General features: G+C 43.4%; 1 protein-coding gene across 1 annotated transcript in view; it reads right to left on the reverse strand.

Moving 5' to 3' along the window:
- HYDIN (HYDIN axonemal central pair apparatus protein) overlaps positions 1-26709 on the reverse strand; it is a 339593-nt gene that overhangs the window by 85030 nt on the left and 227854 nt on the right. Inside the window, exons 29-42 of the mRNA XM_081512491.1 lie at positions 24996-25173; positions 23038-23165; positions 21299-21426; positions 20740-20876; positions 20384-20511; positions 20041-20235; positions 19562-19711; positions 15670-15909; positions 12857-13025; positions 10199-10378; positions 9558-9731; positions 5819-5989; positions 2591-2808; positions 1248-1385 (exon numbers count right to left, since the gene is read on the reverse strand). Of these exons, the coding sequence (XP_081368617.1) occupies positions 1248-1385; positions 2591-2808; positions 5819-5989; positions 9558-9731; positions 10199-10378; positions 12857-13025; positions 15670-15909; positions 19562-19711; positions 20041-20235; positions 20384-20511; positions 20740-20876; positions 21299-21426; positions 23038-23165; positions 24996-25173 (2334 nt within the window). The remainder of the gene's footprint in view (positions 1-1247; positions 1386-2590; positions 2809-5818; positions 5990-9557; positions 9732-10198; positions 10379-12856; positions 13026-15669; positions 15910-19561; positions 19712-20040; positions 20236-20383; positions 20512-20739; positions 20877-21298; positions 21427-23037; positions 23166-24995; positions 25174-26709) is intronic.

Here is a 26709-nt window from a genome sequence, read left to right on the forward strand (position 1 = left end):
CCTGTGTCAGAAAATCAACTGCTGCAATCAGTACATATACTATTTAGTTTAGCTGCCATTTTTTTCCCTCACAGGGAAGACTTTGCCAATAAAGGAAGCAGCGCAAACTCTGTATCTCATCAGAGGCCAGTACTGTGAGTAGTGCAGCCCTCCTGGCTTACTTTGGGTTTTACCAGTGGTCTCAGCCTTTACTCTGGGTACATGAATCACCTGCACACTTACTAGACCACTGTGTTCAAATGAGCTGAGAGCGATGGTACCTTTAACACAGTAGTGAGTTCAAACCTTAACATGAATCATTTCTGGTGATCACATTCCTCCTCTTCTGGGACCCTCAAGTCTAATTTTTGTTTACTTAAACATGCAATTAATACTGCGGCCCATTCTGGCAAACCAAAGCAAACACAGAACTCTAGGACCTGGTGAGCAAGTTAGTTTTCTGTAATCCATAAGCAGCAAACCCTCCCAAATCCCGCTGATCTAGTTTTCTTTTCTTTAAGAGTACAACACTTATGAAAAAATGTATGAAGATTAAAAACCTATAATCTTGCCAGCCAAAGATAACCACAGTTAACATGTATTTTAAGGATTTTTATTATGTGTATGATACACATTTATAAATATTTTTAGAGAAATATAATTATGGTTTACATACTATTTAATAATCTGATTTTCTCAGTTAATAACATGGCGGTGGTAGTTTAGTCACATCTGACCCTTTGCGACCCCTGGACTATAGCCTGCCAGGCTCCTCTGTTCATGGGATTCTCCAGGCAAGAATACTGGAGTGGGTTGCCATTTCCTCCTCCAGGGGATCTTCCCGACCCAGGAATCGAACCTGGGTCTCCAGCACTGCAGGCAGACTCTTTACCAATTGAGCTGTGTGAACACTTATTTTTACCACAATTAACATCACTCCAAATTCTAACTTATCATGGCTCCACATTATGATTTTTAATATACCTCTGTAGGGCTGTACCATGACTCTGTATACGTGTGTGTTTTGAATGTGCTACCTTCTGCTCACTGGTCCTTAAGGTGAGTGAGGCTTCAGGCAGTAGACAGCCAGGGTCAGAGACTGACGAGGGCTATCAAAAGGACAAAAGCGGGTGAGGAAACCCATCTTTCCTCTCCGAGGCCCCTGGGTTCTGAGCTGCTGTGTGTGGGCAATGGCTCAGAACCTCAGCTTACAGCAGGGGGACAGGCGTGTAAGCCCTGCATCTCCACACAGGTAGGTGTGGACGCACCTGAATTCGGTCGGCCAGGATCTGAGTGAATAGATCCTCAGGGAGCACACAGCTCACGAGCCCGGTATCACCTCCAACACTGGCGCTGACACTGAGTCGACGCTGCGTGGGCCCCGAGGGGAGAGGGCTGGAGGAAACCTGTTTTGGGAGAGAAAGATCAGGAGTCAGAATCCAGAAGCCTGGTGTTTCAACAAATCCTCCACTTAATAGGCCATGTGACCTTGGGAAAATCATCTAATCTCTGGGTCTCATTTCCTCATCTATAAAATAGGGGTTGCGCTGTAAACTGTAAGATTCCTATCTCACTTGAATAACTGCTGTTTCAAGTTTCAAGTAGGAACATTGTGGAAGATGCCTTGTATGTGTATTGAACAGCAAACATTTGTTCATTCATTCAAACACTTGTTCACTTCCACTCTCCACCCTGCTTCCCCCACAAGTAGTTGTACCTATTTTCATACCTTTACTGACTCTAGAGGAAGATGGCGCCCATTTCCTTCAGCTATGCTTAATCCTGGTCTCCCCAGCCACATTTCCTTGGAATCTCTTTCCCTCTTGGGAAGATACTTCTCCAGGAGTTCTTATCTTTACAGAACCTGCTTATGCCTCTACCTCCTTTCACAGAAAGAACTCTCTTGACCCTGGGTTTGCTCCTCTAATGACTACTTGATCTTTTCTCCCTTTCTTTCAAATATCTCAGAAGCTTGCATTCATCTGACTCTGGTTCCCACCAACAATCCACTGTGCCACCCACTCTCTCTGGCTTCCCCCTGCTATTCAGCCGAAATTGTTCCTGAAGTCCCTCGGCACGTGACTCAAACCCTCTGGCTTCTTTATGACTTGTCAAGACTCCCCTGCATCCCACCCACAATTTATATTAGTGGTTCCATCTTTAACATTCCTTTAGAAGTAGGTTGAACCGTATGAAGTTGTTGCAACAGAGGTCTCAAGTGGTTGAATACTGTCAATTTCATATCAATTTTGTATGGTTTAACCTAATTCTTTTTACACACGTCTTTTGTCCTAATCTCATTTCATTGCAAATAAAATGTGTGGTGATCACCCTCATCAGGCTCTTAGTACAGCCTGAGTGCAGGGTTTTGCTTTATTTATCTTCACTTTGCCAGGACCTGACCTGCTTCACACCCGGTAGAAGAACACTCCTTTTAGGAGTGGTACAGGGGCAGTACCCAGGGCATCTGTAGGAATGAGGTTGTGCTGACCCAGATACAAGATGCCAGGAGGAGGAGGGGTAGAAGGAGGAGGGGTAGGAATAGGAGGGGGATGAGGGGGAAGGAGGAGGGGGAATCCCAACCCTCCTTTTGGGGAGCCCTGATTTGTACCTGGGGCGTTTCGGATGAGTGCTGGTGATGCTGCTTCTGAGACCCAGAGCTGTGGCTCTCTGCCTTGCCCTTGGTGAGCAGCACACTCCCACGCACAGGCTTCGCAGGTTTAACTTCAGGAGTTACCAGAGTGCATTCCGAAGTTAACTTGCCCAGGGTCTCACTGCTCAGTCGCAATTGTCCCATGGCATTTTGACTCACAGCAGCAGACTCCTGGGCTACATGGAAAGAGTGGGTTTATATTGAAAATCACCTCAGGAAAATAAGGAGATAATAGGGAGGATGGCATGTTGAAACCTAGTGTGAGTCTTCCGGGGATGGCGCAGCCACCTCCATCTGCAGCTGGCCCAGCAGGGCTGGGAGAAGTGGCTCCACCCCTGGGAGTGGACGGTGATGATGGTGGGTGTGTGCCCAGTCGGGGCTGGAGCCCCGGCCTACACTGCTCATCTTCCCAGGGGATCCCACCAGATTCTGCCCCACCTTCTCTTCCAGCCCAGAAGGCAATCATTTCCAAAACTGCCGGTATGACTGCAGCCCTGCCTGCCCAGGAAACCTCACATGATTATTACTGTGCTGTTTTACAGTCTTTTATTCTTACTACATCTTCAAAATCCAGCATGTATCATACACTTACAGCACATCTCAGTTTGGACTTGGCACATTTCAAGCGGCCAGCGGGTCCTGCGTGGGACCCACGGGTTTAGATTGGTCACTTCCACCTCAGTGCAGCCAGCTGCCTTCACAGCAAACAGCAAATGTAGGTCTGGGTTTAACCCCCACCATTGAAAGGGCTTTCTATGAAGACACCAGTGACTTCTGAACTATGAACTATAGATGCCCTCTTTTCAGGGATCATTCAATTTGAACTTTCAGCCATCTCTGATTATATTCACTTACTGATTTAATGCATGTTTGTAAATCTTTACTGTGTCTACTATGCGCCAGGCTCTGCTCTAGATGCCAGGAATACATTAGTGACAAAAACTAACACAAATCTCTGCCCTCAGAAGCTCACATTTCTGTGGGGGTGGGGGGAAGACAGACAGTAGAGTAAGTAGAATAAATAGTATGTTAACTAGGGATAAGGGCTACGAGAAAAATAAAGCGGGAAGGGTCCCCCAGACTCTTAACTAGGGCTCTGGAGAGACGTGAAGGTCCTTCTGGCCCCCTCTGTGGCAGCCCTCCTGATTGCCCCTGCCTCTGACCCTCACTCTGCCTTCTCCACCTCCCCTGGCTTCTCTGCCTCTGCCTCCTCCTGAAAGATAAGTGTTCTCCAGGGTCCCATCCTGCCCTGTGTCCATTCCTCTCTTCTCTTTCTGGAACTTTCTGGACTGATTTCCTATACTTCAGCAGCCACATCTCTCACTTTGTTGAGGAAGTCCCTCCCAATCATTAAGCCTTTAGCTTGACATTACTTTCTCAGGGAATTCAAATTTACGATTTGTCAAGGGACATCAACACAGCTCCGAAGACCTCTGAGAAATGCAGTTTGACAGAAAAGGAAACCAAAAAAATCTAACAGAACTGGAATTATGATGCAGCTTGGGGTTCACACTAAAGGGTGCCAGAATATGCCACCCCCAAAAAAGACTATAGGAGCTCAGGATATGCCACCTCGAAACATGCTGCTTTGATATACTGGCTATTTTGAGCTGTAGGCACTTGAAAAAACCAGTAAATGCCAGCAGTGGCTTTCTCTGACCTCCCCTCAGCCACTTAAAGACAGAGTCTCCCTAAGAAGCTCCACTGTCACAAATCCCGTCCAGGGAAGTTTTATCAACCAGGGAGATGGACTCTTATCACAGAAGAAAGACTCAAGTCCACACTACACCCAGACAAACCATCACAAGTCATCATACCTCCCATCCATCCTTCTAAGGCCCCTTCATCTTTCCTAAAAACCACTGACCCTCCCCTAACAGGACCACAGCCCCCTTTCCTTTCCCTGTTAGGTAGTATTTACTTCTGAATTCTAAAGCCACCCATTTCCCCCTGAGTATTGCCCATGGATACATGAAGAATACATGTTAATAAACTTGTTCTTCTCTTGTTAATTTGTTTTTTACTACAGGGGCGCTCAGTCAAGAAATCAGAAAAGTAGAGAGAAAATTATTTTTTCTCCCCTACACCACTAAAAAGCTGTTTCTCTCATCTTCCCAGCAAGGAATCTCCCATTTCCCCTGAAAGCCCCAGCCAGGTCTACCAACTAGTAAGCATGGGACACCATCAGGAATGACGTCATGCTGTCCTAAGCATTCCTATTATAAGAATGAGCCTACTCTGAGCAGGCACTCGGCTTTATAGTCCATAGATTTTTCCCACTGAGCAGCTGCTCTCCTGCCCTGCAGGTCTTTAGAGGACCTGAGGGAGTCAGGATTCTTAACCTCTGATAGGTAAGGCCATACTACTTAGTACTTAGTAGTAAGTACTACTACTATGGGGTGTAAAAACTTAATTTTCCTCTCCAGTAAACTTTCTCGTCCCCCATGTTCCCTGTCTTGGTAAATGACGTAACTCTCTCTCTGGTTTCTGTGACTGGCCACCTTGAATGCCTCCCCCTCCTTCAGTTCCCTGCCATGCAGGTCACTCTCAGCCCCACTCGCATTCAGCTTCACTACTGCTTTCTTTACAAGACATCATGAGAGCACCTTTCCTCCTGTGACTTTCTGGCTATTTCTCCCACAGGGTGAAAAGTGCCCAACTCCTCTTTTCCTTCAAAATACAATCCAAATGCCCAATCTCAGCGCTAAGGTCAACTGTGATTGCCCTCAACCTGTCTTCCCACCTCTAGCTTACTGTCCCTGCTCTCTTGGTCTGGAATGTCCTTATCTTCTTCTTTGCCTGTCAACATTCTCCTCCTTCAAAGCCCATTTCCCTGAAAACTTCCCCAAATCATGCTTGTTGGAACTCAATTATCTCAAAGTTGGTCTTTCGCAGAAGCTGGTACTTCTGTTACGTGTTGCCCTCTGCTCTGCTCGCCAGTCCCCCCTCCAGGCGTCATCCACAAAGATGTGGGCCATAGTCGCCCTGCTCCCTGTAGTGCCAAGTGCACTGGGCAGCCAGGAGAGTGGACGTCTGTGGGAGAGAATTCTCTGGGCTGCTGACGGGCAACAGGTTATAAGTCAGTCTTCAGTGGAGCTGTGGGAGAAAATCTCAGGGGGGGAACTGAGCATCACCAGTGGGATTAGGGCCAGTTAGCCACAAAGAGTCAGGGGAAATGGCTCTCACCAGACTCCTCCTCCTTCATGGACTGTTCTATAGCAGCCCGAATGCAGAGCTCCCGGGCTCGGATGCCTGTGATATTGTTGCTGTCAGAGATGGCTTCCAGTATGACAGAGTCAAGGTTCAGGCAGGCAGCGCTGTAGTACCTGGCCATGCTGACTGCGGTGGCTGACTTTCCTACAAAAAAGGTCAGGGGGTTGAATTTCATGGCTCTCATTTGCTCACTGTTCTCAACAGAAGAAGTTTCTAGGTCAGAGGCTCCTGTAAAGTCATCTCTCCAAGGTCCCAGCCTCTAAATCTCTTGTGTGGCAGCCAAGAAAAGGGGGAAGACTTGAGCCAGGAGTCATAACTAGGGGTTCTGGTCCTAATTGTACCCCTGAAGAGCCATGTGCTATGGCAATCCACATTCCCTCTGGATTTTCTCCTCAGCTTAAAAAGTGATTCTAGTAGATGAACTTTAAACATCTTACATCCCTCATTCTATTGGGAAGAGACTTTTTTGGTTTAAAGAATAATTTGTGTTGGTGTCTGTTTTTCTCATTCAAAATACCTGCTCATTAAAAAAAGAAAGCAGAAAATTCAGAAATAACGGAAGAAAAAAAGATCCGTAATTTACTCATCCAGAGAGATTATAGTTAGCATATGGCTGCTATTTATGCATCTGTAACTATTTTATTTACATTTCTTATTAAAAAAAAGTAGTGGGCTAGGCGGTGGACTGAATAATTCCCCACCCTGAGATGTCCACATCCTAATCCCTGAAGCCTGTGATGTGCTGTGCTCAGTCGCTCAGTCATGTCTAACTCTTGGTGACCCCACGGACTGTAGGCCGCCAGGCTCCTCTGTCCATGGAGATTCTCCAGGCAGGAATATTGGACTGGGTAGCCTTTCCCTTCTCCAGGGGATCTTCCCAACCCAGGGACTGAACCCAGGTCTTCCGCATTGCAGGCAGATTCTTTACTGACTGAGCCACCAGGGAAGCCCAGACCCTGTAATATGGTACCTTATATGGTAAAGGGACTTTGTAGGTGTGATTAAATTAAGGATCTTGATATGGGAGAGTGCTCTGGGTTATCTGGGTGGGCCCAATATAATAACAAGGGTCCTTACAAGAGAAGCAGGGTGGTCAGAGTGAGAACAGGTGACGTGATGATGAAAACAAAGAGAGAGACAGACAGACTAGAAGATGCTATGAGGCTGGTTTTGAAGATGGAGGAAGGGGCCATGAGCCAAGGAATGCAGATAACTTTTCTAGAGACAAGAAAAGGCAAGGAAATGGATTCTCTCCCTATAGCTTCAAGAAAGGATGCAGCCCTGTTGATCCATTTTAGACTTCTCATCTCCAGAACTCTAAGAAAGTTTTAAGTCACTAAATTTGTGGTTATTTGTTACAGTACCAATAGGAAATGAACAGAGGTTACAAATTGTAAACATGACTTTTTTTCCACTTAAAACAATATACCATGAATGTTTTTCTATTCATTTAATACACTTCAATGGTACTTTTTTTTACTGTTATAGTATACAAACAAAATTTACCATTTTAACTGTTTTTAAGTGCACAGCTTAAAAAGCTAAGTATATTCCCAATGTTGTGCAACTATCACCACCATCCACCTCCAGCATTTTTCACCTTTCCAAACTGAAATTCTGTACCATTAAACAATAACCTCTCATTCCTCCCTTTGCTCAGCCTCTGGAAATAACCATCCTACTTTATGTCTCTATAAATACAATGACTCTAGGTTCCTTATATAAATGGAATCAAACAGTAATTGCTATTTCACGTCTTGCTTATTTCACTTAGCATAATGTCTTCAAGGTACATCTATGTAGTAGCATGTGTGAGAATTTCCCTTCTTTTATGGGTGAATAATATCCCACTGTACCACATTTAGTTTATCCACTCATCCATCAATGGACAGTTGGGCTGTGTCTACCTTGTGGCTATTGTGAGTAATGCTGCCATGAAAATGGGTGTACAGGACACTGTTTCTAAAGGTGATATAATTCAGAATATTGGAAATAAAAGCAAATATAAACAAATGGGACCTAGTTAAACTTAAAAGCTTTTGCACAACAAAGGAAACTATAGGCAAGGTGAAAAGACAGCCTTCAGAATGGGAGAAAATAATAGCAAATGAAGCAATGGACAAAGAATTAATCTCAAAAATATACAAGCAACTCCTGCAGCTCAATTCCAGAAAAACAAATGACCTAATCAAAAAAGGGGCCAAAAAACTAAACAGACATTTCTTCAGAGAAGACATACAGATGGCTAACAAACACATGAAAAGATGCTCAACATCACTCATTATTAGAGAAATGCAAATCAAAACCACAATGAGGTACCATTTCACACCAGTCAGAATGGCTGCTATCCAAAAGTCTACAAGCAATAAATGCTGGAGAGGTTGTGGAGAAAAGGGAACCCTCTTACACTGTTGGTGGGAATGCAAACCAGTACAGCCACTATGGAGAACAGTGTGGAGATTCCTTACAAAACTGAAAATAGAATTGCCATATGACCCAGCAATCCCACTGCTAGGCATATACACCGAGGAAACCAGACTTGCAAGAGACACGTGTATCCCAATGTTCATCGCAGACTGTTTATACTAGCCAGGACATGGAAGCAACCTAGATGTCCATCAGCAGACGAATGGATAAGGAAGCTGTGGTACATATACACAATGGAATATTACTCAGCCATTAAAAAGAATACATTTGAATCAGTTCTAATGAGGTGGATGAAACTGGAGCCCATTATACAGAGTGAAGTAAGCCAGGAAGAAAAACACCAATACAGTATACTAACGCATATATATGGAATTCAGAAAGATGGTAACGATAACCCTATATGCGAGACAGAAAAAGAGACACAGATGCATAGAACAGTCTTTTGGACTCTGTGGGAGAAGGTGAGAGTGGGATGATCTGAGAGAATAGCATTGAAACATGTATATTATCATACGTGAAACAGAACGCCAGTCCAGGTTCGATGCATGAGACAGGGCGCTCAGGGCTGGTGCAACGGGATGACCCAGAGGGATGAGATGGGGAGGGAGGTGGGAGGGGGGGTCAGGATGGGGAGCACATGTAAACCCATGGCTGATTCATATCAATGTATGGCAAAAACCACTAAAATATTGTAAAGTAATTAGCCTCCAACTAAAATAAATAAATTAATAAAAAAAAAGATGATATAATTCACTACGTGAATGCATGCATGCATGCATGTGAAGTCACTTCAGTCATGTCCTAGAGAATGTACTATGGTTTAATTAACTAGTCCCCTATACTGAATACTTCAACTGCTCCCAAATTTTTAGTATGGTCGACAATGTTGCAGAGAACACCCAACGTAGTTAGTCTTTATCCATATGATTACTTTCCTAAGAGAAATTTTTAGAAATAATACTGCCAGGTCAAAGAGTTTGCACATATTTCCCCCACCACTCTTCTTAAATGACTTAATGTCTTGGATTTTTCTTTAATATTTTAATGCTATTAAATTATTGAAAGAATACAAGCTCCAACAATTCAGAGATGTATTAATTAAAAATGAGGTGTCCCTGCTCTTTCTCTAACTTCGTATCTCTGAAGTTGTCAGCGTAACAATTTAGGGACAATCCTTTGGTACATAAATCTCAAACAGAAGAGTATTTTATTGCCTCAAAAACTGCACATGCAAATTTCACTGTAAATTTATCCCAAATGGGCAACTCTTTGGGCCTGTGCATACCTGACAAGGGCGTCCCATGGATGATGATGGCAATGCCTTTGCGGTTCTTGGCCATTCGGCCTTCTGCGGAAATGTCAATGCCCAGGTGGCGAGCAATGGCCTTGCTCACTGGGTTGTTCTCTACTTCTCCAACCTCCTCCGCAGAGTGGCTGTCAATACTCTGAATCTTGTCAGCTACAAATTAAAAATACACGTGTGCATATGCGTGTATGTGGACACACCCACAATTCACACAAGTTCTGATGAAAATGAGATGACTTTTCTTAGCCTACGTGTTATCTTAAAATGACCAGCACAATCTGCTGCAGATGTTGCTGCCAGCGTCACTCACCTCATAGTGTACGAAAGCGCCCTTTTTGGCTAATAATTTGTCCGTAGCTACTAGAATTGAAAACACAGATTACTCTCTGATTCTTAATCCCATTTGGGGGAATCTCTCCTGCTTAAAAATAACACTGGAAACTAGTGTTTGCAATAGTAAGGGACATGACTAAATAAATGATGGCCTGCTCAAACTGTAGAATTAACACACGACTGTGCTAGTTAAATGCGTTTTATGGAGAAAGGTGAAAGGCACTGAACAGACTTTCCACTTTTGCTTAGAAGGAACTGGTACCCGAACGTTAAAAATGCATGATTACTTTGAAACATGATTTTTTCCAGGCTTTCCTCATCCTCCTCTTCCTCGGGGTAGGTCTTGGATTCGACCATTGGGACATGCCGCTCTTCCAGGTTGGATGTGACAGAGATCCCTCGGCTGAGCGAGGTCCTCTTTGTGCTCGCTGAAGTGCCCTGCTCTGACGAGGGACCGTCGTCCTCTTCTGCCAGGGGAAAAGGATGGGGACACACAGGAAGAGTCAGGAAGAGGACCAGGGAGATGGGGCAAAGAAGGGAAGAGAGGCAAAGAGGAGGAGCACTGAACTGGTTACCATCGGCCTGGACCATCTGACCCAAATTAAAAAGAACTGCAGTCAGTCTGCCTTTAAATTTCTCTGCCCAGAGTGTTTCCACATTTTAACATTAAAAAAAGATACCAAAATTATACATTCACTCCAGAAAATTTGGGAAATTCCAAAAATCAAAAATGATAAAATTTAGCTGCAGAAAGCGATACAAAAAAATGGTGGTAGAGGAATGGCAGCTTCATCGGATGGTACCAGTGTAGAAGAGCCGCAGCCTCTCAGATTTTTAATTTTTCCAAACTGAAGTTGGGATCATACTGTATGCACACCAATTTGTAGCCTGCTTTCCTCCTTTTCATGACCATTGCTGAGCATAGCTACTACTTCATCTGCCCTGGACCCTCTTCACTCTCCTGATTCCACAGCTTCAGTGGGTGCATCGGGTTGTCATTGTGCAAGGTCTGCTCTGCCCTGGAGCTAAGACCTCCTCTTTGTTTAATTTTGGATTTGAGTCAGAGAGGTTGTAGCTCTCCTGGGAATGGCAGCGGAGTGACTTGGAGCTGCTAGCCTTCCCTGGACGTGGTCTGGAAGCAGAGGAGGATGGATCCTCCGTGTGACAGCAGAGTGAGCAGGAGCTCAGAGAGGTGCTGGGGAGGCGCAGAGCAAGTGCCTCCCTGGACTCCTGCTGATCCTCAGGTTGCAGCTCCAGACCAACTTTCCATGGGCCAAATGGAAAGGTGTGTAGGATGGGGATGAGAGCCACAGGGCCCTTCCTGACCCTCACTAAATTCTCTCCACCCTAAAGCTTCTCATGGCTCTCTGCCTCGGGCCACCAGGCAATTCTGGGTCCATCCCTCAACCCTTCCTGACCGTGAGCTCTCAAAGGCAGGGGCTGGTTTCACTGATCTTCCTTCCAGCTCAGTGCTTGGAATACAATGGGTGACTGTTTATGGACTTAACTAGTTTCCATAAAATTTATTTGCTGAAGTCCTAGGCCCCCCACCCTCACCCCGGTATGCCAGAATGTGACTACTTGAAGACACAGCCTTTAAAGGGGTAATTAAGTTAAAATGAGGTCATGTGAGTGTCCCAATCCATCCACAGCCCAACATGGCTGGTGTTCTTACAGGAAGAGATTAGGACACAGACACACAGGAGGAAGTCCCTGTGAACACAGAGCGGGAAGACGGCCATCTACAAGTGAAGAAGGGAGGGTCATAGAAAACAACTCCACCAGCACCTTAATCTTGGACCTCTAGCCTCCAGAGTCATGAGAAAATACGTTTCATTTGGTTAAGCCCCCCAGTCTGTGGCATCTGCAATGGCAGTTCTGGAGAACAATATGCTCAGTGAATACAACCAGGAGACCAGGTGGACAGGCAGCCTTCTTCTCTCCTCTCCTTTTAGAGCAAAGTAATGTTCTCTAACTAGCGTCTGTTTCCCTGAGAGACAACAGACAGCTTTAAGGGCAGGAGAAATGGACTTCATTCATTCACGTTAACAGCACACATTTATCGGGCACTATGATGTATCAGGTGCTGGTCCACACCCTGGGTTTACATTGGGGAATACATGGTCACTGCCTTTATGGGGGCTTCTTGTCTAGGGGGGGAGATGGGTGTGAAGAAAATACACATGATGACTATTATGCAGAAGAAAGAAAGAATGGGGAAGGTGAATTTCCAGGATGAGGGCACATGGAAGAAGGGAAGACAAGTGAGCACCCCAACAAGCTACACAATCCTACAGGTCACCCTGGAACCTTGATGCTCAAGTGTACACAAGGGGGCCCCTGGGCAGATGACGGATAGCTGGGGGATGCTGGACAAGAAAGGGCAAGATTATAAGAGCACAGTCCAGCTTTGTGATTGAGGTTATGATCAGGGAGGGTCCTTCCTCGTGTGAACTCCCACCCCTACCTCTTGTAGGGCACTAATGTCTACCATGCATGACAGATTATCTTGCATCACCTAGGCACACACTTGGAGGCCGTGGAGTAGAGCGGTTACCATCATGACTCCAGAGTCAGAGAGATCTGGGCTTGAGTGCCAGTTCTGCTGCTTAAAACTGTGGGCCTGGCTTTTCAGTGCTTCCTCTCTCGTTTGTATGTGTGAAGCCCTCAGCACAGAGCTTGCAAGCATCTAGCAAGCATCCTTCGTTATCTGCATTAGCTGTTTTTAAGCCTCGATTCCCCACAAGACTCCAGTGAGAGCAGACTGTGTCCCCGTGTCCGCATCCATACAATGGGGACAACAGGGCCATTCTGTAAGGGTTAGAAAGGAAATCCCCAGGACACCTGAAGCCTGCCTGGCACCTGGTAGGTGCTCAGTAACTGGTTCATCTCCCAGTAGAGATAACTTAAAGAAGCCAGGGGCTCCAGAACTGTTGAGTTCTCACCGTTCTCCTGCGCCAGACTCTCCAGATATTTCATCTTCATCTGCTCCTCTTTGGACCGCTTCATCTCCTTGAAGTACTCATACACCTCTGGGGGCAGCTTCTCCCCCGGAAGGCGAGGAGGCAGCAGCAGAGAGTTGTAGGAATCATAGCCCTTCAGTGTTCGCAAGATCTGTGCAAGGAGAACGAGAGCTGCTGTTGGTCTGACTGGAAGCTTCCTCCCCACAGCCCCAGGTGGGCTTGCCATCCATCTCATAAAAGCCCTGCTTCTACCCAAGGCTGGGGTGTGCACAAATACTTTCTGGACCTCAAAGGGTAGGGTCCTCTGCAGAGGTCTAAAGTGTAAGGCTGAGTCCTGGATATGGGGGGATATATATAGGGGATATATAGGGGATATAGGATTTTGTGTCTAGGCATTTCCCATGTGGAAAAGAATTTTCTCCTTGTTTTAAAAACAACATATACTGTTTTTGTTTTTTTCCCCATTGACAAAAGTACAGAACTCAATTATCCACTTTGAGTGACATGTTATTTTTAAAAAAAAGGTTGTCTCATAAACAGAGGATATAGAGAAAAACAGGTAAAATGGCATTAGGTATGTATGTGCGTACGTGTGTGTATGTGTATGTGTGTATGTGTGTGCGTGTGTGTTTGAGAGAGAAACACAGAGATAGATGTATATTAGGGCTGTCAGATGAAGCATAAGATGCCTAGTTAAACTTGAATTTCGGATAAAAAACAGGTAATTTTTTAAGTATGAATTTGTCCCACATTGTTTATCTGGAATTCAAGTTTAATTGGGGCATCCTGTTTTTCTTTCTACGAAATCCAGCTACCCTACAGTGTATGTATATTTAGTATAAAAGACAGTAAAGTCAACTTCTAGAAAGCAATTACTTCCTAAGTTACTGGTGTGAAAATCAGTTAGGTAACCATTCTCCAAGATCACCAATTTTAGTTGTTTGAAAACCAATATTAATGAGCTTATTCCAAAATTTACATGGAAGAACAGAGAGCTAAGGATAGTTAAAACGCTAATGAAGAAAAACAGAGGGGACTGTCCTACCAGATATTAGGACTTATGAAGTTGGAGCAACAGACTGGGAGGTATAGATGTTGGGATAGACAAATTGAAATAGAGGAGAAAGTTCAGAATAGACCCACGTGTATGCGAGCTTTGATACAGGACAGAGGGGGCACAACATATCAGTGGGGAAAGGAAGGATTGGTCCAAAGACTGGCTGACACAAAGGCCTGGCCAACTTGCTTCAACTGGGCCAGCATTAAAGAGCCAGCCCAGGTGCATAGCGTCCTGTGGGATCAGCTGAACTCCCTGTGCCATATCGTCAAAGTTTATCTTCTCGTCTGCCCAGGCCTACGGTCCTTATTCTTCACAGGATCATCCCTGAGACCGCTCCCTGATAAACCTTCTGCATGCGAATCTCAGAGCCTCAGATTCTGCTTTCCCCTGACTCTGGCCCACAGTGAAGGCTGTTGTGCCAACACAAGCCATTGAACACTTAATATTACCTAATGGAGAGGCTTGCTTCCAGAGGGACAGAGTCCCACTTGGAGGAAAATTTCTGGATACAGAATCCAAATTGGGCAGAGCATAAACACTGGACGTAAAGACAATATTCAAAGGCCAAGTTGGAGAGTCCAGAGGAAGCAGATCTTAAATGCATACTACTAAGTGAAAGAAGCCAGTGTGAATGTCTACATACGATATGATTCCACCTATATGGCATCCTGGAAAAGGCAAAACTACAGAGACAGTAAAAAGATCAATGGTTACCAGGGGTTGGGAGAAGGGAGGATGAACAGGTGGAGCACAGAGGATATTTAGGGCAATAAAAATACTTTATATGACACTATAATGACGGATACTTGTACATTTGTCTACATCCCTAGAATGTACCAAGCTGCTAAGTCCCTGGGATTCTCCAGGCAAGAATACTGGAGTGGGTTGCCATTTCCTTCTCCAACGCATGAAAGTGAAAAGTGAAAGTGAAGTCGCTCAGTCGTGTCCGACTCCTAGCGACCCCATGGACTGCAGCCTATCAGGCTCCTCCATCCATGGGATTTTCCAGGCAAGAGTACTGGAGTGGGGTGCCATTGCCTTCTCCCTATAATGTACCAAGAGTGGACTGTAAACTATGGACTTTGGGTGGTTAGGATGTGTCACACAAGTTCATCAATGGTAACAAATGTACTATTCTAGTGAAGGAGGTTGATAATGGGGGAGGCTATGCCTGTGTGGGGGGAGAGGAGATATGAGAAATCTCTGCACCTTCCCCTTAATTTTGCTGAGAATCTAAAACTGCTCTAAAAAAAATTACGCTTAAAAAAAATGGATAAGGCAGAGCAATTGTAAAATATGCAGCCCAGAACCAACTGGGGGGAAAAGGCAGACTTAAGTCCTAATGTGATTACATTAAATATAATGTAATATATAAATACCCCAATTTAGACACTGCCAGAGTTTATTAAAAAGATGACCCAAATATATGCTGTCCACAAGAACCTCACTTCAAATACAATGACTGTGGCATACATTCTTTACTGTTTTAACTATAAGCATGAATTAGTTTTTCAATTAGTTGTTTAAAATGTATAATGAGATCACAAAGAAGCAATGAATTCTCTCAAGGCAAGGGAAGTAGGTCAGGAAAGACTGTGAAGTGGTCTTTAAATTGACAGGGAAGGGTTCATAGGAAGAAGGAGCAAAGGTCAGGAGCTGTCCACGCAGATAGGAGAGTACCTGGCAGGGCCCAGCATGTGTAGGAAAATGGAGTTTGGTTTTGGTCTGTGCTCACCTTCTCTTCTACAAGGTATTGCTGGTCAAATTCTAAGGAGTAAAACTCAATGGGAAAGCTGCAGGGATTCTTCACCACCACCTCAGCCTCATCTCCAGCTGCGTAGGGCAGCAGGGGCCCCAGCTCCAGAACCGAGGGACTAAATTCCAAGCGTGGCTCTAGACCTTGCCCCTCCGCCAGCAGAGTAAGCTTCTGAGCACTCTGGGCAATCTGGAGCACCAAGGTTTGGCTGTAGAATTTCTGGGAAACATAAAAACAAAACAAGCATCTGAATCTGTTTCTGTTGTGTGTCATGTTAAACTGATAACCACTGGAGAACAAAATGGATCCTGTTTAGATTAAGAAAGAAAACTTTTCTTATAAAACTGGATGAGAGCAATTTAGATTAGACTGTTAACGCTGGGAACCTAGCATGCCAGGCATTGCACCAGTGCTTTATCACAGTCCTCAGAATGTTGTTCTCATGCCCTTCAGAACCTCCATTGTGCTCAGATGTCCCACTGCCATTATCTGCACCTCTGGGCTCCCATTTCATGGGCCCTATTGCCCATAAGCATAGGGCAGGGCAGGGCAGGGCAGCGCAGAAATGCCGGAGAAATAACACCTTCTGGGAACAATCCTCAATCAACGACTCCCGGGAGTTATTGTATGAAGACCTGAGCTCCCTCACTCCTGGGGAAGGAAAATTCTGAAATGTGCATTTTGCATATTTTCTCTGAGTTTCCAATGGGATTAAGATCCAGTGTCCAAGGTAGCTGGCTCACTCTCACGCCCTATTAGCTGCCTTCCTTTTCCTGATCACTTTCTACTTCTCTATTAGTATCCCCTACACTTCCTACAGCTTATATTCAAATTCTTGACTCCAAGTCTGTTTCTTAGAGAATCTGAATGATCATACTTCTATTATTTGAAGATACAGTTAAGCAACTGGTCAGAGATGATCAGCTAGGGCAATCTATTCATATCATACAATTACAATTACAATCCAAATACCAGGTGATAGTGACACCAGTAACCCTAATCTGGTTTCATTGAGAAATCCATTAAAACGCACATTCGCAGGCCCATTCCTAGGGACCTTGACTTGGCAGAGAAAGGATGGGAATTCTGCACTTTTAACCAGATGCCCAGGTTATTGTGAAACTTGGGCCCATGGCTTGGGTTTGGACGGCATGATTGACTGAGCAATTTGGGGAGCTCTTGAATACCATAGTTTAAAGGGGAAAATCAGATGGATGGAATGTGTAAGGATGTAGATACAAGTTCAAAAAATACCTATTGTTGGAGGGAGTAAGAAAATGATTATTGGCTATGAAGCTTTTCTATATAATTATGGGTTTAACATCTTATGTGATCCAAACTTCTATATTTTAACTGCTTTTTAGGGAAACAGTTCTAAAACATTTCATTCATCTTCTTGTATTCAGAACATGTTATAATGTCTAGGTGGAGAAGGAAATGGCAACCTACTCCAGTATTCTTGCCTGGAGAAATCCATGGACAAAGGAACCTAGCGGGCTACAGTCCATGGGGTCGCAAAGAGTTGGACACGATTGAGCAGCTAACACACATTATGCCTAGGAGTTGTTAGTGGGGACATCAATAGTTTCTCTGTGCTCCCAACGCTGGTGTGGATATAGGTGCGGATCGTATGGATTGCAAGGCTAACCACAGTTCCTAGTACGCGTGTGTGCTCAGTTGCTTCAGTCGTGTCCAATTCTTTGTGATCCTATGGACTGTAGCCCGCCAGGCTCTTCTGTCCATGGGACTTTCCAGGCAAAAATACTGGAGTGGGTTACCATTTCCTTCTCCAGGGGATCTTCTGACCCAGGGATTGAATCTGCATCTCTTATGTTTCCCGTATTGGCAGGTGGGTTCTTTACCACTAGCTCCACCTGGGAAGCCCTTGTACACAGTCAATAAATTCCTCTCCCAACTCTAATTTGAAAAGATGCATCCTAATGTTCATAACAGCACTGTTTACAATAGTCAAGACATGGAAGCAACCTAAATGTCCATCAAAAGATGAATGGATAAAGATGATGGGGTATATACATACAATAGAATAAAAAAGAATGAAATAATACCATTAGCAACATGGATGGACCTAGAGATACTAAGTGAAGTAAGCCAAAGACATATCACATATGTGGAATCTAAAAAAGTGATACAAATGAACTCATTTACAAAGCAGAAATAAACTCACAGCCATAGAAAACAAATTCATGGTTACAAAAAGGGATAGTGGGGCGGGAGCAAAAATAAATTAAAGCCTTTGGGATTAACATATATACACTACTATTAACAAAATAGGTAAACAACAAAGACCTATCGTATAGAACAGGGAACTCTACTCAATATCTTTTAATAACCTATAATAGACAAGAGTCTGAAAAAGAATATATATATATATATTTTTATATATAACTGAATCACTTTGCTGTGCACTTGAAACTAACACAACATTGTATACTGTAAGTTATCTATACTTTAATAAAAATGCTTAAAAAATTCCTCTCCCATTTGGCGTAAATATTTTATTAATTTTGATCAATTCTAATTCAGCATTTATGGAATTGTGCAAACAAATCTATGTTTTTTACTATATTTACTGGTAATTCTCTCATTCAGTAAGATATCCAAAATCTTGAGTAACCCCTTGATAGCCTTAGGACTTCCTAAGAATGACAAACAATAGTTTTCTTTTCTTTTCAAGGATCAGAGAGATTTTGACAATGATAGAAACAGGGACTCTATTTTAGAATCAAATATGAAACCATTCACTTTTCTTTCTTCTCACTAGATTCTTAAGCATCTCATCAAAGCTGTTACCCTGAAAACAGGAGTTAACTACAGGTGTTTTATAAAACTCACATCCAGTTTTTCTTTTAAAAGAATAGAGAAAAACATCTCCCAAATGCCTTAGGCTTTGAGAAAAAGTCTTTACAGTGTAACCTCTTGAGATCCTCTCTGGTTCTAGGATTTTATTGTTTTTCACTGTGTTCTTTGTCAGGAGTAGCTTTGTGTTGGTGGTGTTTGCAAAAGAGACATTTGTGAGGCCCAGGGAGCATGTTTATCAGGAAGTACTTATTATCACAACTACTGATGACAATAGTAAGTAGATATTGAGCCAGTACATATAGAGCAGAATGCTGTGCATTTTATTCACATTAATTCATTTCCTCTTCAAAATGACCCTAGGAGGTAGCTATTGCAGGTCAATAATGTCTTACCTGAAACCCTAGGGGCCAGATGCTTTAAAAATTCAGATTTTTAAAAAGGTAAACATACCGTATATGCCCTATGTTATAAAGTATCCTCTGCAGGGTCCCCTGGAATCAAGCACATTATTATTTCTGTGGCTGTAGTGTTTGAGTCTGCAAACCAAGGTGGGTAAATAAAGGTTAAGTAGTCTCATGTCAGTTCAGATTAGGTTTTTCTGCCAAATGAGTTTGGGTCTGAAACTTATGAAATTTCCCCCTTCCCCACCCCCGTTTTTAGATCTTATTGGATTTTGAAATAGGAATAGGGATTTGGGGACATATGATATTATTATTTTTCATTTTATCTGTGAGCAAACTGAGGCCTAGTGAGGCTGAGTAATTTGTCCAAAATCATGCTGCCTCCGAGCGCAGAGGAAGAAGGCCACTGAGCCAGACCTGCTGACAACAGTCAGGGTGTTAGATAGGAATCGGCGCTGCTGCTGCCGAGTCCAGCAGTGGTGCTCCTAACCACCAGGACACAGCTCCTGTATGAACCAGAGGACTGGATGTCATAATCAGAACAATGAGGGACAGGTCACTCAAAGCTTCCCTGGAGATCGATTAAGCACGGACTTCGAGTAAATCTCAAAGAGATCCAGGGAGTCTGACTACATTTCTTTAAAGCTTACCTCTTCTTTGGGCATGAATTTCACTTGCACGTTGGACCTCTCACCAGGATCCAAGACACCAGAAGTGGGCTGAATCTCAAAGATGCGTGTCTTTGGCTTTAATTCAGCACATAGTTTGCGTCTTAAGTATTTTGGCATGTGTTTCTCCAGCTGGTGAAGTAATATTAGACAATTAGATCGTTTTCTTTGGAAAATGATTGCATTCTCCATTCACTCAACTTGTGTTTACTGATTACCCCCCAGGTGTCAGGGGATGTGTGGAATCAGGGACACAAAGATAAATAAGATATTCGCCAGATAGCATGACCTGATAGGCCCTTGAGTGTTGGGCTGAGGACCTATATTTTATTCAGGAGGCAGTGGATGTCACTGAAAGTCTTTGAGCAGGAGAGTGAAATGAAGAGAGTGAAAGTCTAGAATTATAAAACTGGCATAAATGGAGATGGAAAAAAGGCGCCAACGGGCCAAAACTCACTTACCTTGCTAACAACTTGCTTATGACTCTGGACAAACCATTCACAAGGGACTTGGAGATGATTGGAAAGCTGAATAGTTTCCACAAGGCACTGTCCACACTGAATTATGGCAAACTCCACTTTTCCACAAGACAGTGTCATACTGGGAATGGTCACCTTGGCTTGGAGACAGATGTGAACTGGTGGCCCTCCGACCACCTAGAGTGGGCATAAAATTGCTGTTACCATATAGCACAGGCTTGGAGGAAGAATCATGGCTTTGAAATAGCTGTGGATCATCACAGGGTGATTGGCAAGCAGGGCTGGAAGCTGGCGAGGATCAGCCGGACCCAGTGGCGTGTCTTACCTTGATGGGCAGAATGACCTCTTTGTTGCCAACAGAAACATTGCCTCCTTGTGTGTCAAATCGCACTTCAAATGTTTCCGTTTCACAGTAAGGCAGATTCTTCACACGATCTAGCTCAATACTGAAGCCTGGACCAAGACAAATAAAACTTCTTTGTGGGAAGGAAAAGTAGCAATCAAGAGCTGCTCTAGAGAGAGCCCGTCTGAGGCAGGACAATCACTCAAAGTATTGATTAATAGCCCAACCCTTCTTTCAGCTGATCCCAGAAGAAACACAACCACCTCTCCAGGAGAGTACAGCTGGGTAACTTGTCAGAAATGACAGCATACGATCGGAAGGGTCTCCAGCCTGGTCACCTGTGTCATGAAGGACACGCTTCTCTGCATGGAAGGACACTGGAAAGCGACTGGTGTTGGTGATCTTGATGATGTGGGTTCGGACGTCACCGAGGATGATGTAGCCAAAGTCCAGGATGTATTCTGGCAGCTGGACTCTGAAACAGGGAACAAGCTCTCCTTACCACTCGTGTTTCCATGTGTGAGACAGTGTGAGGCTCTCGTCTGTTTCCTCTGCGGAAGTCCCCTCTGTGGGGTAGAGGACCCCCACTCTCCAGAATGGAGGCTACGGACGAGACACCTCCCCCAGGAGACCACGCTTCTGCGTTAGCCCTCATCTCTAAATGCAGTCAGTGCTGGTCCTTAAGCACCTGAAGCCCGGCCTGTCTATTACACAAAGTGGGAGGTTTCTAAGAGGCAGAGACCTGCCTGGCTGGCTGGCTGCTGGAGAACAGCAGATATGTGAAGCGAGTGGATTTCATCCCAACATGATCAACCATTAATTCAGGAAGCACTCTGGTGGAGGGCACCACCGGCTCTGCTACATTCTGAAACAAACACGACAGGGAAGGTCGCTTACTTGATTGGTTTACGGCGACTCCGATGGTAGAAGTCATCCATGGAACCAGGGACAATTGATTTCTGATGTTCTATGGCATAGTCTTGGACTATAAGTCGCTCTACTTCCATCTGGAGGTGAGCATTTAACTGGAGCAAGAGAGAAGAGCAAGTGAATAAACTCTTTTAGAATATGTATTCTCAGTGGGGGCAATATCACCCCAAGGGGGCAAAAACCGCTTTGTGGAGGGAAAGTCAGAAAATCTTAGATATTACAATGGCTTGTGGCCCTCCAAGGGGTCAGAGTACTAAATAGATATACAGTATAACTATGGGGTTAAAATTTTTATTGCAGGATAGAGTGGGCTAAACAAACTGTGCATCTATGCCATGGAATATTACTCAGCAATGAAGTAAGGAATGAACTGTTCAAGTTAATGGTTCTCAAGGGCATTATGCTGAATGAAACAAACATCTCCAAAGGTTGCATATTGTATGATTCCATTTATATAACTTCTATGCTCATAACAAGAGTACAGAGATGGAGAACTATAGTGGTTGCCAGGAGAAAGGGGTGGGGAGCCTGGGGATAGCTAAATCAATGTAAGCATGTAAGGGCAAAAACAAATTAAAAATAAGAGGCTCAAGGGAGTTCACGGTTGCTGAGTGGTTAGTATTCTGGACTTTCACTGCTGCAGTCCAGGTTTAATCCAGGAACTGAGATCCTGCAAGCTGTGCAGCACAGACAAAAAAATACAGAGGCTCAATTCTCCTTGTTAAAAATAAGGGTGGAGACTTATTCCAGCTTCACTTTTCTTGAGCATTTACTTGAGAAAACTTGCAAGTTCTTTGTCTCTTAGAAATATATATATAAATATTTTTAGAGGGTAAGCCTTTTGTCAGCTTCATAACCCAGGAGTGTCTTTCTCAAGGACCCGGGAACCATCTCTTTGACATGGTTTGACATCTCTGTGTCACCATCAGGGAATACAGAGCCCCGTCTTCCAGTTTCCGTGGGAGGATCGAGTCCAACTTCAGGGGACTCTATCATAAAAACACAAGAGGTTTGTTTTCCCTTTGGGTAAAGCCAATTAGCTAACACAGATGGTCATTCCAATTACCATGTGAGTTCAGCATGAATTAAGTGTGACAAATGGTGCTGTCAAGACCTCTTACCCAAGGACTAGTTATAGTTCTTAAGGACTAGTTACTGTTTGAGAACATGCATATAATGGGTTATATATAGTGGGATTGTATCTGCTTGGCTCCATGAAAGACTGAGATTTCTTTCTGTCTTTGCAATCTCCTAGCAGACTGGCAGAAACATGGAGCACTTTCTCCTTTAATGCTCATCAATAATAAAGTTGGATTCTTTCTTTGTGGAGAGATTTTGTGGGTTGGAAAGAGAGTTTGTTTGTAATTCTATTTTCCTTTAACAAGCACAAGGGATACTTAGGAGATGAAACACTTTTGTGTTTTAATTGTGGTGGTATTTACACAAAGCTATACATGGAAAAAGTGGGTAGAATCACACACACATACAGATATGCATACACATGTAGACATGCAGACAGACAGACATACAAGTACATATAAAACTGATGAAATCTGAATAAGCTCTGTGGCTTGTACCAATGTCAGTTTTCTAGTTTCTATATGGTTCTATAGTTACGTAAGATGTTACTATTGGGAAAATCTTTTTTTTTTTTTCTTGCAGCTTCCTGTGAATCTAGTTCCTGTGCAGAGTGAGGCCAATCTTACCTCAGAAGATTCATCGTCAGGCACATTCTCCTCTGGTGTCTCTAAGTGAGCAAGCGTTTCACATTTATTGCACTCTTTCTCTAGGTTTTTTCTGGCCTGATTTAAGAAGATCTCATACTTTTCACATCCTGTGGGGGTTGGAATTAGAAGGAAATCTGGGTGGCTAGAAATACATGAATTATGCCTAAAACATAGATTCTAAGCTCAGGGTCAATAAAGTGAGAAGGGAAGTGAACTTCGTGATACTTCGCCTGCCATGTTTTCTCTGCTTCAGAGGATATTTTGTACCAGAGACCTCACTGAAGTTTATAACATTATGCTTTCATGAGCTACCATCTAGTTCTCAAGAACTTTATGGCAGTAACATCCTGAGTCAGTCATGGGGTGACCAACTGGATCCCAGGTTACTTGATATTTTGCCAATTTAAGCACAGACGGCTGTACCACTTGGGAAACCTCTCTATGTTGGGCAAACCCAGGTGGATGGTCACCCTTAGGTTGGTCTTCATGTTTATTGATTATCTACTAACTAAAAGAATATATTTGATTCAAGTTTCTTTAACTACAACTAAATGCTGGGTAGGACTGGGGGCAGGAGGAGAAGGGGACGAGAGAGGATGAGATGGTTGGATGGCATCACTGACTCGATGGACATGGGTTTGGGTAGACTCCAGGAGTTGGTGATGGACAGAGAGGCCTGGCGTGCTGCAATTCATGGGGTCGCAAAGAGTCGGACACGACTGAGCGACTGAACTGAACTGAAATAAGCTACAGTCCCCCCTGAATCAGGGAGGGTGGGCAATGGCAGGAGAAATGTCAGACACCCAAGTTCACCAGTAAGCCAGCACAAATTCAAATACCCAAGTAGACAAAGTAATTAAAGTGCCTTCTGTGAAACCATAGGAAGTGCTGAGACTGCGGTGAACTGGAGCAGAGAAGACCCAACTAATACTCAGATTTAAATCATTTTAAAGCTCTCTACTGGTTAAACATGTGTGCTGCCACAAAGAGGCCAGATTGGCATTCAGTTTTCAGCCATGAGGCAAAGGGTTTCTTTCTTGAAATTGTATGTGGAGCTGGACTAACCTATGTCTGGTTGGAACTCTAGATGCTAGAGAGTAACATGGTCTTAGATTTACTAATATTTGTGTTCATATTTTCAGGAAGCAGACAATTGGGATATAATGAATCAACAGGTGAGTTAGTGACTTTGGGGAGTGGGGTAGGAGGAAGGGCTGAGGTGAGAGAGCTTAGTCTGAAGCTGCTTAGGGAATGTGGGTTTCAAGGAGCTTGAAGACTTGGAAGTTTCTCTTGACTCCTCATCCTGCAGCCCATATCAGGAAGAAAGATCCAGAGTCAGTCCATGGCTCAAAAAGCTGCTTAGTTGAGCTTCAGAATCTGCTAAGCCAGAAATACTCTGGTACAGAGTGATGGCTCTAGGATCTGGATGTTTCCCAGAAAAGCCTTGGCCAGGGATGTGGGCAGACAATTAATAAAAGTCTAAATTAGCCCCCAAACTGAGTAATGCCAGCATAATGGGTTGGAACTTTGGTTGCTTCTCTTTACAGTTTATATTTTGAGAATTGTACTCCATGCAGTAAAATTAGCCTTAGCCTTCTCAATGGCCAACCACGAGTGACAACTCAGGGAGAGAGTGCAGCTGGAAGGAATATGCCATGGAAGAAAAGGCATTTGGAAGTGTGAAGTCCTGATCACTCTGTAATTTAATAACGGTGAAATTGGCCAAACGTCTTAATTTGGGACTGTCATGGACATATCTTGTTGCACTCATCTCAGGTCATCCAGTCAATTTCAACTCTTGCTGTGTTTTGCAACTGAGGAATAACACAAAAGGGAGGACTGCCAAACAAATAATGCAGACTGCCAGCCCTCTTTTGATAAGCAGCTAAAATGCATCTTGTCATCCAGTGGGGAAATATTACAGGGGGTAGAAGTACCTTTGAGGTTCCTGGGGAGATCGAGGCAGATTCGGGGAAAGATTCCCTCTCCACTCAGAGTAATATTTTCTGGGTTCAGGTGGGCAATTTGTATCTGGAAACTTCTTTGAAAGATCTCAGGCACTCCAGGTAAGTAATAAACCTTCAATACTTGCTCTTTATGGGAACTGATAAAACCCTATGTGGCAGAAAGATCAGAGAGAACTTTAAGTAAAATTTACAATAGACTCTTGCTTCCAGCAGCTCGATGCACTGAATAATCCCAAGGGCTTAGTGTATGCCATAGTGTCCACTCACACTCCTCTCCCAAGGTTCATTCCTATGCAGGTGTGAGAAAAAGACAGACAATAGAAAAATAGGCAGCATATATAGGCAGGCATTTCATAAAAGAGGAAACCGGAACAGCAAGTCAACACAGTGAAAGCTGCTTATTCTCATAAGTAATCAGGAAATGAAAATTAAGATCATAATGAAAAAAATTTTAACCATAAGATTGGCCAACTTTGCCAAATTTCAGTGAGACTATGAGCCCAAAGAAACTCATTTACATCTAGCGGGAAATCACCAGATTTTTCACAGGAAAAATCATCGTGAAAACTGTGTTAGCACCTCCTTATAAAGTTGAACAAATGCATAGCCTATGACCTCACAATTTCACTCCTAGGAAAATTCGCTGTGAAAACTCTTCCACCTGTTGGCTGGGACACAGGTACAAGGGTATCTGTAGCAGGATTATTTTACAGCAAAACTTGGGGGTGGAAATCTCCAAATGTGTTTTGACAGGGAAAAGGAAAACTACTTTCAATGTAGTAGTTACAAAAAGAGTATTGTACATTAGTGAAAACAAATGAACTATAGCTACATGCAACAATGCAGACTAGCCTTAAAAACAAAATATTAGGGGGAAAAATTGCACAAATTACAGGTACTGATGCCATTTTTATAAAGCTCAAGATAAAGCAAAATCTCATAAAATGAAATCACCATGAGGGCAGGTATATCTGTATGTTTTGTTTACTATTAGATTACAAGTTCTAGAAAAATACCTGATCATTGCAGGTGCTTAGAAGTTTTGGTAAATTAATAAACTAAAAGTACTCAATGTAAAGATGCATACATATGTAATAAAACTGTATTTTACAGAGAGAATGACAAACATAAAATTCAGACTGTTGGTTGCTGGCCCAGGGGTAGCCAGGAGGAGTGAAAGATGAAAAGAGCCTGGGTAGACTGCAGTATGTTGAACTACATGTACCAACACACAAGAGATTTCAAATATATTAGTAATGTTCTGAGTTTGAAGATGGGTGGTAGGTACATAGGTATTCATTTTTTTATTATGCTCTATAAGTCAAACACATGACATGGATATCTTGTACATATATCAAATATCATATAATAAATCTTAAAAATTGTGAATAAGGTCATAAAATAAAAACTCTAGGTCAGTAATCAGAAAATAAAAGTGGGAGAATTGTATGGTAAAAAACTACCAGAAAAGGCAAATCAGCCTAGAATATAAACCGGGGAAAATGCTATTATAGATTCAAGTTATTTAGAAGTGCTTTAAAAGTCATCTTTGAAGGGGCCTCTAATAATTTTTTAACATATTTTATTGTCTTTTGATGTTACAACTGATGTATATTCTTTGAGGAAAAATTAGAGACTGAAGATAAGAAAAAGCCCGAGTCATGCAAACTTATGGAGTCTTAAT

Source organism: Giraffa tippelskirchi, chromosome 7 (genome assembly GCF_054371585.1).
Source record: "Giraffa tippelskirchi isolate mGirTip1 chromosome 7, T2T-mGirTip1v1.2.pri, whole genome shotgun sequence".
Classification (NCBI taxonomy): domain Eukaryota; kingdom Metazoa; phylum Chordata; class Mammalia; order Artiodactyla; family Giraffidae; genus Giraffa; species Giraffa tippelskirchi.